General features: G+C 62.2%; 1 protein-coding gene across 1 annotated transcript; it reads left to right on the top strand.

Moving 5' to 3' along the window:
• Nucleotides 1-3302: 3302 nt before the first annotated feature.
• CFAP410 (cilia and flagella associated protein 410) lies at nt 3303-13127 on the top strand. The gene is made up of 7 exons (XM_079704625.1): nt 3303-3466; nt 4874-4892; nt 6292-6338; nt 8416-8645; nt 9609-9780; nt 10490-10580; nt 12659-13127. Exons 1-7 carry the CDS (start codon nt 3390-3392, stop codon nt 12788-12790), a joined length of 768 nt encoding a protein of 255 aa, XP_079560751.1. The 5' UTR covers nt 3303-3389; the 3' UTR covers nt 12791-13127.
• Nucleotides 13128-15402: the final 2275 nt, after the last annotated feature.

Here is a 15402-nt window from a genome sequence, read left to right as displayed (position 1 = left end):
TGCCAAGCACCACGCTAAGCTCCCACGTCCACTGGCAGTCCTCACGACCCAGTGTGGAAGGAAACCTTCTCACCCCCAGTGGGTGGTGAGGGGGCGGTGACTCGGGGAACTGCCAGAGCTGGCATCCAAAGGCACCTGCAGACCCTGCATGCACGTTGGTCAGCCAGCCTCACCATGGGCAGACCCTGTCTAGGGGCTGGGGCTCTGGGGAAAAGAGGATCCCAGACCTGCAGTCCAGGGGAAGAATGACATAAACCACCTCAGGGCATGAAAAACATTGAGGAGTTCAGCGGGGCAGGAGCTGGAGGTCACAGGGTCAGTGTCAGGCAAGCTGGGATGGCCTTTCTCAGCAGGGTGCATCAAGGAAGTGATCCACTTTCTAAGGAAGTGTGATGGATCGAACCAGAACAATCCGATGAAAGCCATGTGGACCCAGGGAAGAGTAGGTGCAAAGGCCCTGAGGTGAACTCAAGCCGTGTGTTTGAGGACCACCAGGAAGGCCATGGTGGCCGGTGGAGTGCGCCAGGGGAGTGGGGCATGAGATGAGGGGAGGGGGCGGGGGCCAGATCACGCAGGGTCTTCGTGCCCCTGATGTGGGTCCCCTGATCTGACGAGACGTTGTGGGACCCTGTGCTGGTGGATCAAACCACAGCGAGCCTTCAGACCATGGTGCTTGCTGCCTGAGGCCCTGCGGGCGGGAAAGCCGAGGCCAGCCCCAGAACGTGTCCATCCTGCCCGAGTGCATCACCGTCCCGTCTCTCCGAGGGATGGTACCGTGTGCAGCCTCCGTCTGGGCCACCATGGACTTGCCCTGTCTGACCCACCAGCCAGCACCAGGCTGGCTAAGGACAGAGGCTGATGGCCATCAACTGGCCGAGGCATTGCCCTCCCTGGCCGTCCAGCGCCTCGTCCGTGGGCGGTGACCGGTGGCCTCACTGCTGGGTATGAGGATCTCTGCACCACGGCCCACCCCCAGTGTCTCTGCCAGACCTCCCGGTCCCCGATTCTCCCGTCTCTCTCCTTTCGGTCCCACCACCACCCAGAGGGTCAGGCCATTCCTGCCCACCTGTGAGTCCACGCGTGACCCAAAGTCAGTGCCCTTCCCCACCCCAGAGCGGAGGAACAGGCGCTCCCCATGGTGGGCCCGCACTCCCGGGACCTCTTGCTCACCTACAGGTCTCGCTGGTGTGCCAAGGCTGCAAGGCCGTTTCCTTGGGTTGTTCCTACAGCTGGTAACCGTGAGACATGAGGGGTGTCGTCGCCGGACCAAGATGAGGCTTGCTTGCTGGTGGCTGGAAAAGCGGTGGATCCAGAGCTCCCTGATCCGTCCTGGTCCCGCATGAACCCGCAGCGTGGGCAGTGAGCATCCACTGAGCCCCTCGCGTCGCTCCCATGGAACTCGGGTCGGGGCGCTGACGCAAATGTGCCAGTGCCACGAGGAGTAAACCATCCTTTGTCTCTGACTCAGGATCCGCAGTCTCCTGCCGTCACCCGCGAAGGAGTAACAGGCTGACTTACCAGCCTGCAAGTGGGATCAAACCAAAGCCCAGGCTGACACCCTGCTTGAAGCTCTGCCTGTTGTGGGCATCAGCCTTCACCAGTCTTTCAGGGCCACCCAAGGGTGACATCCTGCAGCTCCCTGCGGTTTCCAGCCCCACACTGAGCCGACCATCCCTCACCAGCTGATCAGAGGAACCCCCGTGGGGCCACAGGCACTGGTGCAACAGTGGAGGTGGCATGGGGGTCTGGGCCACCTGTGCTCCAGCTGGCTGTGCCCTCCACCCCACGCCCCTCGCACCCGGTTCCACTCACTCAAGATGGTTTCTGGGCCCACCCACCATACGGTAGGACCCAGGCATGGATGAGGGGGCTCAGGGCAAGAACTGACTGGTAGACTCCTCACAACATGGTGTGTCCCAGCAAAATACAGCACACAGGATGAAATACAGAAAACGCAGCAGTTGTTAAACTACTGTGGGGATGCTCTTCTTTTTTTAGAAGTCTCTGCATTGTCTTTACAATAAAAATGGTGGGCTTGGATGGGATGGGAGATCCTATAGCAAAATTCCACTCTCCCCCACTGAATTGCAACCCCTGCTCTTGCCAGGGGTCCCTCGTACAGGCAGGTCCTTCACCACTCCCCAGGGCCATGGGCTTCGGATGTGGCTGTGACACCCTGGGAAAGCAACCTCTGACCCCTGTGAAAGAAAAAATTATTCTGACACTTGTTAAAAGAGTAAGGAAGACTATTCAAGATTATTGCAATTAGAGGAGAGAGATTGTGCTCAACTCCAAGTTCAACAAGGAAAAGGGGGATTTACAGCCAAGGAGCGGTGAGGGGCCGGTGGATGGAAAGTCACTAAGAGACTTCAAGGGCAGGGGATCTTGCAAACTACAGGCCAAGATTAGCTACCACTTGTGAGGGAGGGATGTGGCGCTTAATCAGATAATGAGGGCGACCAGAGATCAAGGGTGGGGGTGACTTAGCAGGATCTTTGCTGAGATTGGGCTGGGCAGGCCAAAGGCTGGACCAGGGCCTAATGGGAAAGAGGTCCCAGAGGAGGCTGAGTTTGGTCTTGTCAGTTCTAACGGGTCTGAGATCCCGGGTATCTGTCTTAACGTACTTTGCAGCCCAAGTAACCTTTGATTTCTAAAATGTTTAAGTACTTGCGAGGTCTCTGTTACGGCTGGCCCGTACCTTTGGCACCTGCCGCCTTTCCTTAAATGCTGAGAGGGAGAGTATCAACGCGGCCCTGGGGCTGTCCTGGAGTTCTCAACACTTTAAATCTTTCTAATTCAGGGCAGTTACGAGACCATCACTTCTAATGCACGGGACTCGGGGCGGGGACTGTGGCCCGGGGTTAGGGCTCTGGGCGGGGGCGGGGGCTAGGGCCAGGGGATGGGGTTCGGGATTTGGGACTCGGGGCGGGGACTGGGGCCCGGGGTTGGTGTCCAGGGTTCGGGGATCGGGGAGGGGGCTGGGGGCCGGGGGTTGGGATTCGGGACCCAAACGGGGTCCCGCGGCTGGCTGCAGTCTCCAACCCTGTCGCCCCAGAATCGCGCCAGAACCGCGCCAGAGACGCACCAGAATTGCGTCAGAGCCGGGGGGGCGGGGTCCCCACAATGCGCATGCGCAGAACCGGGCGCGCGGCGCCAGGGGCAGACCGGAGCGGGCGAGGCGGAGCCAATGCGCGGAGCAGAAGCCCAGGCGGCCCCAGTGCGCTCGCGTCGGCCCGCCCCCTCGCTGCCGGCCAATGGGCTCTCGGAACCCGCCCCTGACGACGCGGGTCCCGCCCCTTGGAGAAGCGCCGCGGCCTGGCGGACGGCCTCCGTGGTAGCTGGCAGTTTGAGAGCTGGGCAGGGGTGAGGGTTTTGGGCGGCCCGCCGTCATGAAGCTGACGCGGAAGATGGTCCTGTCCCGGGCCAAGGCCTCGGAGCTGCACAGCGTGCGGAAGCTCAACTGCTGGTGAGGCCCAGAGGCCGGGGGCCGTCCCCGCGTGTCCTCCCCGCTGCCCGGCACCCCCTTCCCGGGACCCCCTCCCTGGGACAGGGCTGGGCAGAGCCGTCTAGGAATGGAGACCCCTGCCCAGCACCTCGGCCCTGGAGCGGGGACCCCAGCCCGCCCCCTATGCTCTGGGGCGGGACCGAGAAGGGTTCGGGGTGGAGGGGGGCACCTCTGGCCTCACCTTCCTGGCCCCTGTCCAGGCTGGTCTGCCCGGTCCCAGGGGCTCACAGCCTCTGGGAGGTGATGCCATAAGCTCAGGGGGCCTTTGGGGAAAGGTCGTTTCAGAATTTTCACTCCTCCTGAGCAGTGGTATTTCACACACAGCTCCAAAGCTGCCCTCCTTGAAGACTGGCTCTTGGGCTTCTCGGTAGTTTTAGTGGGCAGACGTTTCCCTCTGTGGACAGGTCTCATTTCTGACATTGCCAGCAGTCCCCGGGAGCCAGGCCTGCTGATAAGGTGGGAGATCAAGGTGATTGACACCCTTGCTGGGGAAAGAAAGGAAACGGAGACTCTAAAGTGATGCTTCAGTAAACATTTTTGTAATTGGGCCCTGGGTGGGGGTGCGGAGAGGGGTTGTCCCCAAGGGGACTTACTGTCCGGGAGGTGACAGGAAGAGATACAGGTGCAGGCTCAAAGGCAGGGCGGCCAGGCCTAGCTGAGCCGAGGAAGGACCAGAAGTACTTCTGAAACTCCGGAAAGGTCCGCACACGTTCACTGGGGGTTCAGAGCACGGCTCCACGCGCCCTGTACACTGGACAGTTGAGGTGGCGCTCAGCCAGAAGTAGACTGTCCTCCCACTGGTGTCGGGCAGATTGACTGCAGTGAACTCTGCCTGTCCATTAAAAGCCTTTCTCTTTGCGCTGCACGTCTGGTATTTTGGCCACGGCATCCCTGTCATTGTTTTCAATAATGCGTGCCTTTGTTCTGCATGGGGCGGTCATTCTTCCCCTAAGCAGGGAGGCACAACAGCCCTATTCCAGGCTTTCTGAAGTGTGTTTCATAAGTTGCATGTTTAGCCTTTGAACTTGGCCCTTACAAAGACTCCCTTGTTTATGCACATTAGTGAGGGAATTATCCCTCAGTGCAACAGCCTTGAGAATGAGTAAATCTTTGTGCCCTTCAAATGGGGCAACCTCTGCCGTGCCTCAGTCTGCGAAGGAGCCCGCCAGTATCAAATAGCTTTGTCCAAAATCAACCAGGAAACGATTTTTGGCACCTTTGTCAGTTATCTGGGAAAGCTTTCTTTTACTTTGTCCTTAAAATCACAGACTTTTCAAGTCTGTAGACGTTTGTCATTAATTTTTGTTTTTAATGTTTTAAATTCAACTTTAACAAAATAAAAGTGCGTATGTCTTTTTCTCTCCCCAGGGGCAGCCGCCTCACTGATGTAAGTATCATGCTGATCATCGCCAGACAATCCCTGGTCCCCAAGAGGCTGGTTAAATTGACAGACCGCTCCCATTCGATCCAGGCCGCCGACCGGTACTTTGTTCCTTGAGCAGTTTTCGTAAGGCAGAACCACTCATGAAAAAAAAGTTCTACAGGACCCAAGTGCACTGTGATGTTCCTGCACACATTTTCCTGCAGGTGAAAGGCAGGCCTCCCAGGGGAGCGGGCAGGTCCAAGGCACAGGCCTGCTCCCACCCGGGGAGGAGCTCCAGTGGCTTGGTTGGCTTTAAGGAGCAGTGCACTCAGCCGGAGGGTTCTTTGTATAGGTTCCTGGACTTCACGTCCCCGAGGAGTTTCTTCACTTCAGCTCCTCCCCTTGGTCAGATCCAGCTTCACCCCGACTCCCATGGCAGGAAGAGATGGGGCCTGGGTGGGGTCAGAGCACGGAGCTGGGCCGCTGGGCTGAGCTGTATGTCCATGAGTAGATTTCTGCCCCCTCCCGCCCGCCCGTTTCTGGGATGAATGTCTCCAGCTCGCACACAGTGTGGGTGCTAGTCAGCGAGTTCTTACTGACTTCTGTTTTGTACCTTGAACCATACCTTTTCTGAGAAAGTTGGAAGTGCTGTCAGGGCTTGTCCAGAAGAGCCGGTTCCGCCTCGTTCTGTAGCTGAAGTGCTGCCTACTCAGCAGCAAAAACAAACGAAGCAAAGCACCACCGTAACAGAAAACAGATCCACTGCAAATGTGAAGCATTCTGACCAGACAGTGCGCTTGTTGATGTCAGGGACCCCATCTGGCCCCGTGCGTGGCGTCTGGCAGGCACACAGATATTTGAGGCTTCACCGTTCCTCAGCCTTACAGGTCAGGGGGGTGCTGCGTGGGCCATCCTGAGCCCCGCTGCTCTCTTCCACTGAGTCAGTGTTAAGATGGTCTGAGATCCAGTTTCAAGCCTGTCTCCCTACTGGCACAGCTCTGTTGGCCAGAAGCGGCTCTGTCCTTTCCCTGGATGTCAGGGGCAGCAAGAAGAAAGGTTCTCTGTCCATCCAGCTCCCCTTACGGATGTCCTTTGAGGGCATCTAAAATTAGGAATGCTCCGTCTCGAGGGCTGGCAGCATTTGGTAGTCATGATGCTGTTTAAAGTTGTGGAGAGGGTGCCCGTTTCTCCATCAGGTAGAGGGTGCCCATTTCTCCATCAGGTAGAGGGGACGTCTGGGCTGCAGAGGGGAGCGGGATGCAGAGCCCTGCGTGCTCCTGGGGCAAGGGAGGCTCCTCTGCTTAGGCCCTTGGCGTGGGGTGGGCTGCAGCTCCAACTTGGTTCTCTTGGCTGCTGGAGAGGCGTGACGTCACAGGGCCAGTGCCCAGCGACTTTTGCAAAATCACATTCTTTTCCTTCCTAGATCTCCATATGCCAGGAGATGCCTAGCCTGGAAGTGATCACCCTCAGGTACTAAATGCCGGCCCGCCCCACTCTTAAGTCAGCGGGGCTGCAAGAGAAGGAGAATGTTCACATCCCTCCTGCAGGCCCTTAGGTAACCTGAAAATTCCCAGCCACGGTCTGGGAGAGCCGCTGTTGCAGGCCAGGCCCAGGCAGCACGAGGGCCTGGCTGCTCCGCACCTCCGCCCCCTTCCTGGAGGGCACCGGGCCTCCCCCTGAGCTTGCCCTGCCCGTCCTGGGGTCCGTGGGTGCCGCTCTCCTAATGGTGAGCAGCCGCCCCAGGGTGACCCCGTCTGCCCCAGCGCCCAGCCTTTTCTGCCCTCCTGGTTCCGTCACTGCCTGGAACTCTGCCAGCTTCCCGGCATCACACGATCTGTCCTTGGTAATAGTTGACCTCCTCCAGAATCATCAGCGGTTTAACAAAGGAAACCTTGAAAGAACCAAATATTGCCTTTGGGGCTTCAGGTGCCTGGGGAGTTTGCAGGGGCAGGGGCAGGGAGGAACGCCCCCCAGCCCTGAGCTCTGTCCTGTCCGCTCTGGGCCCGGGAGGGAGCTGACCCTGCCAGATGCCAGGGTGGGTGCTTTCTGCAGGTCCCCACACCTAAAACCTCAGGGAGATTTAAGCCCTGTAAGGAAGGCAGACTCCCTGTTTGGCAGCTCAGAAGGTCGCAGGACTCGCCCTGCGTGTGGGGTCGCAGGCCCTTGGTCCCGTGCAGATCCCATCACTTACCTCCTCATCACACAGCCGGCCATCCTGTTTGTCCCTCCCTAGCCCTCTGCTCGGCCTCCTTTGCGCCTTCCGAGGTCACCTGGTGGGTGCCGTGCCGCCCACCTTGTGCTCACGCACCCCCAGCCCCGACCCGACAGGCTCAGGCCGGCACCTTCTTGCGGGATGAAGGAATGAATGAAGGAGTGGGCCCAGGACCGGTCTCCCGCCCGGGTCCCAGCTCGGGCCTGCGTGCCTTGGCTTCCCTGGCTGCGAGGCCCGTGGGACGGGGGTGAAGGCAGCAGCGGCCCCAGGGTGGGGTGGGGTGGGGGCGAGGAGGGTCGGGTGCAGGGGGCCACGGGGAGCGCCAGCCGTCCACCGTCACTCACCCCGTACGACTAGTGGGATTTTACAGACATTCGTTCCTCACAGTGCTGAGGCCCCAAGCCCGAGATCAGGGTCTAGTGAGGGGGCTGCCTCTCGGCTCACAGACGCATCCTCGCCCTGTGTCCTCACCTGGCAGAAGGGCGGGCAGCTCTGTGGGGTCCCTTTTATAAGGGCACTGACCCCACTCGGGGGGGCCCCACGTCCTAACACCACTGCACCGGGGGTCAGGATCTCAGCATCTGAACCTGGGGGACACATGCGGTCTGTAGCAACGGCAGCCTTAGCCCAGTGGGCGAGGAGGGGACTCCGGGCCGCTGCAGGTTGAAGTTCTCGCTTCACCCCGTGGCCTGCGCAGCTCCCCCGATGGTGAGGATCCCAAAGCCTGGGTTTGCTCGTGGTGAGATGGCGTCAGCCTCATCCCGGCCGCCGAGCACACCAGCAGCCGCGTTGACGCGTGAGTGTCGGGTGGTCCCCCGAGCAGCCTCAGCCGGCTGGTCCGACTGGGTGTGCAGGGGGTGATCCCATTCCGTCAGCTCCAACCTGTAGGTCTCTGCCGGGTGCCTGGCTGATCTCCTGTGTCTGGTTCACTCATAATTTAAACCCGTAGCTGTTTCTTTTGTGAACCTGGGGTTTCGAAGTTCAGTGCTCGGTTCTTGGTCACATGGGTTTTCCTGGCCGCTGCCAGCTTTGGCCTTGCTGTGTCCCGGGGAGGCTGCCGTCTCCTGTCCTGTAAGGGGGCTGAGACCTCCTACCCCCAAGGTTGACTCCTCGCGGCCTCAACAGAGCGGAGGCTGCCGCTCCCACCTTCAGCTGGAGGAGCTTCCCCCGCCCCCAGGGCTTTCTCCTGGGCCCGGGCCCTCCCTTGCACTTGACTAGCCACGGCCGGGTCTGACCTACTTCTAAGGCGAGGGCAGGTGGGCACTGGCCCAGCAGTGCTCTCGTCTCCATGGGGCGGGGGTGCCCCGGCGGGCACTGACGGCCATCTCCCTGCAGCGTCAACAGCATCTCCACCCTGGAGCCCGTGAGCCGCTGCCGGCAGCTGAGCGAGCTCTACCTGCGCAAGAACTGCATCCCCAGCCTGGCGGAGCTCTTCTACCTGAAGGGCCTCCCGTGCCTGCGCGTGCTGTGGCTGGCCGAGAACCCCTGCTGCGGCGCCTGCCCCCGCCTCTACCGCATGACCGTCCTGCGCAACCTGCCTCACCTGCAGAAGCTGGACAACCAGGGTAGGTGCCCGCGGGCCGGGTCGCACGCGGGCAGGCTCCACCCCTGCCCTCTCGCAGGCGCCGGGGAGGCCGGCCTCCTCGGGGTGCCCAGGCTGTGCCGTCTGCCGCCCGGCGCGGCCCCTCGGGGAGGGCAGGACCTCAGCTGAACCCGCACAGCTGTTGCTCGGTCCCGCCGTCGAGGCGCTGAGCTGCTGCTTCTTTCTGTCCTGCTAAGTGCCCTCTGCTCCAAATGCTCACCCACCTGCCCCGGGAGCGCGTGACGGGCTGGGTGGCCGGGCAGCATCACTGCTGGTCGACAGGGTCCCGAGGTGGTGATGCCAGCAGGTGAGGGCGCTCCATCGCTCCTTGACCCCTCCCACGTCCGGTGCCTTGCTGTTGGGGGGGTGGGGTGGCGGGTTGGGGGGCGCCTTCCTGCCGTTTCAACCCGCATCTCCTCCGTCACGCACGAGGCCATGTGTGTGGGCCTTTCCTGCTCCCGCCTCTGGGGTTCCAGCTCGCTTCCAGGGCCAAGCCTTTTCCTGTGAATCCCTTGGCGTTCTCTGTGCTGCTTCCTGACCCTTATGTGCACGATTATTTTCTCCTAGGTGAATGACTTTAATATAAATAAACTTCAGATAAACTGTCACGTGTGAGTGAAATAGAAGAAATATAGTGTAGTCTATTCCTTTTAAAAACCTGTCTTAGTTTAGGGTTTTTTATGAGTATCTATCTGCTTTTGGCAAATGCTGAAGTTCAGATTCACAAGCAGTCACTGGCCATCTGTCGTGTCTCCAGCACCTCCAGGGCGGGATGCAATGGTGGGGGACCCAGCCCTGCTCCCGGGTGCTGGCCGTCGGGGTGGACAGACAGCCACCTCACCTCCGGAGCAGACCGTGCTGAGCGCCGAGCGGACGGCCGGGCCACGGCTCGCGGGGCTCACTTGCGGTGAGGCCACTGATGCTTTTGCTCCCTCCCCCTCCCAAGCTGTGACGGAGGAGGAGGTGTCCCGAGCGCTGGTGGAGGGAGAGGAGGTCACGGCCCCCAGCAGAGAGCACTCGGGGAATGGCCCGCCCGAGCTGTCCTACACCCTGAGCGCCGAGGACGCCGCCGCCGAGATGCCACGGGACCCGCTGAGCCTTGGCGAGGAGGAGACCAGGTGTGGCCCACGGGCCTGCCCGGTCCTCCCGCACGCGGCTGCGCCTCTGGGGCTGGAGGGGGGGTGCGGGTGTTTGTTTCTGGGCTGGCTTCGGGCCCCCGGCCTGGGGTCAGCCACGTGGCCAGGAGAAGGCTCAGAGCGGGGAGGTCGTGCGAGTGCGGGACCAGCCCTGCGGGGGGGGGGTGGACTCGGGGCGGTGGGCCAGTGGGCGGGCAGGGCCCTCCCTCCCTGACCCACAGGGCACCTCAATTGAATGATTGTCACAGACGTTTGTGGGCAGCAACTGGACTTGGGGAACGTGGTGGAGAGCATTGTTCACAGCGGGGCCCCAGGCCGGGCGTCCGCTTGCAGATGAGGCCCACGCGCCGTGCTGTCCCACGGCGGGAGAGGGAGGGCACGTGGCTTTTGCTCTTTGTCTGGGGCTCGTGCAGCATTTGTGCTAGTGCCCCACCCCCCGGCCCTGGGGGGAGCTCCAGGAGCAGGGAGGTGACCGCAGGGGTCAGAGAAGTAGAGCTGCCCCGCCCCCCCGTCCACTGCTCCTGTCCCCGCAGAAGCAGAGTCCTGCAGTGGGGCTTTCCCTGCGGACGGGGTTCCTCGCTGTTCCCCGAGGCGCCGGACCCACAGATGTTGTGTGAACAGTGCGGGCGGGGCTCCGTGCCCCTCGGGCCTCACGCACTGCTGTCCTCCCCCTACCCGCCCCCGCCAGCAGCATCCAGGGGCAGCTCGGCCTGAAGCGCCCTTCCCGGGACCAGTTTCCTTCCTTCTCGCAGAGGGCGGCCACAAGCAGTCGCAAGAACAGGGTGAGTGTGACGGAGGCGGCTCTGGCTGGAGGAAGCCCCAGAATGTGGAGACTGGGGGCTGGGGGTCGGGGGACGGGGGCTGGAGACACCACAGGGACGCGCGAAGCCAGGCCCTAGAGGGTGGGAAGCCGACCATCTGGGTCCAGAGTCTGTCTACATCTAAGCTGGTTGGACGTGGCAGACGGAGGAGGGGGTGCCTGAGTGCTCAGCGGGGCCCCCCTGCGCCCGGGGCTGTGCCGAGGGTGGTCTGGGGGCGGGAAGGTTGCTGCCTGGGGAGAGGCCTCCCGCCTGCGGTTAGAAGCAGGGACCCTCCTGGCCAGGGCGGCGGCGGTGTCCCTGTGCAGTGACCAGGCGGCAGGCCCCACGGCTCCACAGGCATCCCTGTAAGGATCACGGCTCGTAGGCTGAATAAGTAGGTCACGTGGGCAGTTGAGTGACGTCAGCGAAGCCCCGGGTCCCTCCAGGTCCTCTCGTGTCACTCTGGCTCGTGCTTGGGCTCGTCCCGCGCTCACAGGGATGCCCTGCTGCAGGCTCGCGGCCGGCAGAAGGGTGGGGCGTTTGTTGCCGTGTGTCCTCTTACCAGTGCGACATCTTCCCCACGTTCCCCCTGCCCCCCAGCAGGCTCGGTGTCAGTTCCCTGAGCCGGTCACTGGCAGGGGAATGGGCCACCAGTCAGCCCAGCCCAGGGGGACCTTGCCACCGGCTCACGTGGGAAGGGGGGCAGTGGGGAGGCCCGTGACCCCCCGGCACCTGCTCCAGCCCCTGGCTCGGCCTGACCAGAGCTGTCAGGTGCTGTGACCTCCCTGTGGCATCATGAAGGGGGGCACCACAGTCCGAGCGGGGCTGCCCGAAGCCACGGGCTGGGCCTCATGCACGCGGTGACCACTTGAAATGCGTGCAAAGCCCACGGGAGGTACAGAAGTGGATGGACTGAGGCCCCGTCCTTGGAAGTGCCAGCCCCCAGGGCTGTGGACAGATGTGACCGCAGGCTGAAGGCCGATCTAGGCAGCAGTCGTTTGGCCTGTGGCTAGTCTCCCCCACCCCGCCCCACCCCGGCAGGTCACTGTCCCCTCGTGGCAACGCTCTCCTCAATGAGGTGGCCGCGTGGGGCAGCTCAGGGTCCTGCACACACTTCCCACATGTTTTGGGAGGAGCCTGAGGTATGTACCATCCCCAGTGGCAGGTGTGCCCAGCAGGTGGGCTAAGGCCTGAAGCTCCGCCCACCCTCACTCCCACTCCAGGGCCTCTGCAGCGCAGAGTGGACCAGAGATTGAAGACACTGACTGGTTCAACTCCGCGCCTGCCATAAATGCAAATGAAAGACCATCAGACCTGCTCAGACAGGACACCTGCTCTGAAAGCAGAGAACAGAAGGACCCTGGCTCTGCCACCGAGGGTCCCGGCCAGGCTGGGTGTCCCTGTGGGCATCAAGCCCCCCGCAAGCCTCTGAGTGCAAGGTGCCGGTGGCCAGGAAGACCTGGGGACACGGGGGAGGGCTGGTGAGATTTGAGGGCAGCAGGAGTTTTAGGGCGTAGCAGAGCCAGGGATCAGCGCCCCAAGCGTGAGCCTCTGAGCCGTGTCCTCACGTGTCCACACGGGCCGCGTGCTCTGGCTTGCGGCTGTGCCTCAGGTCATCCCACAAGAGGGATCAGCTCAAGTAGGCGCCTTGGGCAAAATCCTTCCAGAATTTTCCTAGTAGGAATGGCAGTGTTTCCCTGCTCAAATGCAAATGGAAACCAGGTGTAGCTCTGTGGACACGGGTGCATCACACACTAAGCACGTGTGCACTTGAGTGCGTGTTGCTGAGAGCCTGCTTCTGGCCCCTGCTCCATTGCCGCCCCGCCTCTTACGGCCTCAGGGCTGTGAACAGGACGTAAGTCAGTTCCTAGGAAGCCCCTGCCGGCAGTGAGTGCCACACCCGTGCCACGACTGTGGCTTCCGGCCGCCGGAGTCTCCACCTGTTGCCTGCAAGGCCGCCCTCCTGCAGGCTGTGCTCCCGCGATGTGCGCATGTGTCGTGGTGTGGGCGGCCCAGCCTCGCAGGCGTGATGCTCACCCAGGGACTCTCTGTGCCCCCAGAACAACATCCTGACCGCCATCCTCCTGCTGCTGCGGGAACTAGACAGCGAGGGGCTGGAGGCCGTCCACCAGCGCGTGGTCAGCCGGCTCCAGGCCCTGCAGAAGCAGGAGCTGCAGGAGGCCATGGAGTGACTGTCAGCGGGGACCCCGAGCTGAAGTCCGGCGTCTTCCCGCACACCTGGGACAGTGGGGGGTCACAGTTGCGGCCTCTGCTCGACCCCAGGCTGAGCCTCGGCGCACAGGGCTGCGTCCTTAGGAAGTCTTGCCCACCCGGGAAAGCCGAGCTTTCGCTGTGGATGGGCATCACGCCAGGGCAGGAGGGGCTGGCTGGCAGACCTGCCCCTGTGCCCCCTGCTGTGAGGGGCCGTAGCCAGATGCCCTCCTGCGTGGCAGGGCCACCTTGACTTGCCTCTTCCTGAAGGTGGGCTTTGCAGCCGTCCTCCCTAATAAATATTTTTCCAAAGTCTGATCTGGAAGCAGATGTTTCCTGAATGACAGGCACGGCCTTGACGTTCTTGTTAAAGGTAAGGGCAGTCGCTCGCGCATGTTTTCTCAGCCAGTTGTCTGACTCTGTCATGGGATGGATTTCTGTTGACCATAGGAGACTTCCAGAACGGTGGCAGCCTTAGGGGTGGGCTGCCTGCCATCTCCGGGGACGTTTTGTCTGCAGGGCGCTTGTGTGCGTTCTTGAGAGCCCTGCACGACACAGAGGGTCTGTGCTGCCCGAGTGAGAAGACCTGGGCAACAGGCCTGCTGCTTCTGTCTGGGGACGTGAAGCAGCTGCGTGGGAAGGGACAGCCTTCTGGAAACTGTCTTATGTTCTCTTCCTTTGGGAAGAGTCACAGGCCTTGCTGCGGTGACCAGGATGCGGGTGGTGACTCCACAGCTCTGGGGTCCTTCCTGGTGCCCCCAGTGCAAGGGGAGGAGCCGTTAGGGGAGGTCCCTTCTTGCTGGGCTTGAAATGACAGGGACTGGTGTCCTGTTGGGGCAGGAACATCCACGTCCCTGTGGGAGCCGAGGGTGTGTCAGGTTGCATGAGGGCTGCACAGACCCAAAGGGGACTGACCACAACGTGTGCAAGAAACCAGCCTGGAAGACCACCGGCTCCGGGAAGATGAAGCCGCACTCGTGGTGCAACCGTCTCACGCTGGTCTCGTGGGAGGCCCCGGGGAAGGCGGTGGTTCACCTTGGGGCCCCCCTGTAGTTCTCAGGGCAGGGGGTGAGGTCTGGTCGCGGGAAGCGAGGACTCGCCACGCGGGGCCATCTAGGACGGGTGGCCGCGGCCTGTGCATGTGCCTTCTCTCGTGTTTACGGGACGTTGGATGTCCTCAATAAAGCCCCGTCCTGGTTAGAACAAGCTGGGTGTGCTTATGTTACATTAACACCCTCCCTCTCCCCACCTACAAGGCACGGCTCACACCCACTTCCCCTGCCCCACGATCCGGTACGCCTAAGTCGGGGACCCTCGACTCGGACCCCGGTCGGGGTGAGCTGCCCGCCTCAGCCCCTTGACTCTTCAGCTCCCCCCGCATCCCACCTTCGCCACCCCCTAGTCAGAGCCTCCTGTCAGCTCACCGGCTCCCACTCCCAGCCACCTGCTCCCTCGGTGCCTGTCTGAAGCCCTCAAGCTGGACCGAGGACGAAGCGCATCCACTCCTGGCCTGGATCCCAGGCCTCCGGTCTTTATGGGCACGTCATAGTCCCAGCTCTGAACTTCGCCCCAGGTAACCCTGAAGGTGGGGTTTCGGAGCAAAGCAGGTGCTGGCATTACAGCCTGTGTGTTTGTTGTTGGCCCCCGTTTAAGGAGGAGAGGGCTGAGACCCAAGGAGACACATCGCTCGTCTGAGACGCTGCTCAGTGCAGCCAGAGGTGGGCCAGACGCACTGTGTGCTCTCCACGGAGCTGCTGCCAGGAACGAAGGCGGTCACTCTGCATCTCGGACCCCACCGCGGGGTCACCTGCGCCAGCAGCCCCTGTGCTGCACGCAGCGCCCAACACTCGTGGCAGGACAGGCCGAGATCTGGGTCCTGACCTGACGTGGGGCGCTGGGCCAGGCTGCAGTGCAGCCAGAGCCAGGAGGTGGCCAGTGTCCCCCCCGCCGAGCCTCCCACGTGGAGCAACACCCCGTCTCCCGGCCGCCGGGTGGGTGGGGACCCCGAGCACCCCCCAGTTTGCTGAGCTGCACGCCCTCCTCCCTCAGCCCCCTCCCCCCACCCCCAGTGGGTCAGGAGGTGAGCTCCGGGTTCTGGGGAGGACACAGCGGGGGTGCCCCCGAGCATGCTGACTGGGGGCAAGTTTCAGGAGGAGCGGGGGTGGAAAGGAGCCTTCCAGGGGCCACTTAACCACCCTGTCCCCGAGCCCAGGGCTGCCCTGTTTGCAAGAGGACACGGGCTTCCCTCTGACGGTCATCCTCCGGGAAGCGTTGGTGGGGCCTCTGGGATGCTTGTGGGATCCCTTGTGGGATGCTCACGGGGCCCCCGTCAAACCAGTTGGGAAATTAGACAAGAAACAAGGGGTCCTGGCTGCCAGCATCCCCTGAGGACAGCGGTTCTCCGGGGCGCCGTGAACGGACACGGGCTCTGGTGTCTTCCCGGGGAGCCTGTGGCTCCGAGGGGCCCCGCCAGGGCGTGGGAGCACCTGGGGATGCCGAGCGGGATGCCACTGTGGCGAGCACCGGATCTTCTTGGGCCGAGGAAGAGCGCTGGCCCAGCTAGGAGTGTGTGCGAACGGTGGCCTGGCCGAGA

The sequence above is a fragment of the Hyperoodon ampullatus genome, assembly GCF_949752795.1.
Source record: "Hyperoodon ampullatus genome assembly, chromosome: 5".
Classification (NCBI taxonomy): domain Eukaryota; kingdom Metazoa; phylum Chordata; class Mammalia; order Artiodactyla; family Ziphiidae; genus Hyperoodon; species Hyperoodon ampullatus.
Note: the sequence above shows the minus strand (reverse complement) of the source record. Positions and strands in the feature narration are given on the sequence as shown.

Excerpts from the sequence above, each read along its gene's own strand:
- CFAP410 (XM_079704625.1), top strand. The coding sequence starts at position 3,390 with ATGAAGCTGACGCGGAAGATGGTCCTGTCCCGGGCCAAGGCCTCGGAG. Across the intron at positions 6,339-8,415 it reads CTGGAAGTGATCACCCTCAG|CGTCAACAGCATCTCCACCC; the intron begins GTACTAAATGCC and ends ATCTCCCTGCAG. Across the intron at positions 8,646-9,608 it reads GCAGAAGCTGGACAACCAGG|CTGTGACGGAGGAGGAGGTG; the intron begins GTAGGTGCCCGC and ends CCCCCTCCCAAG.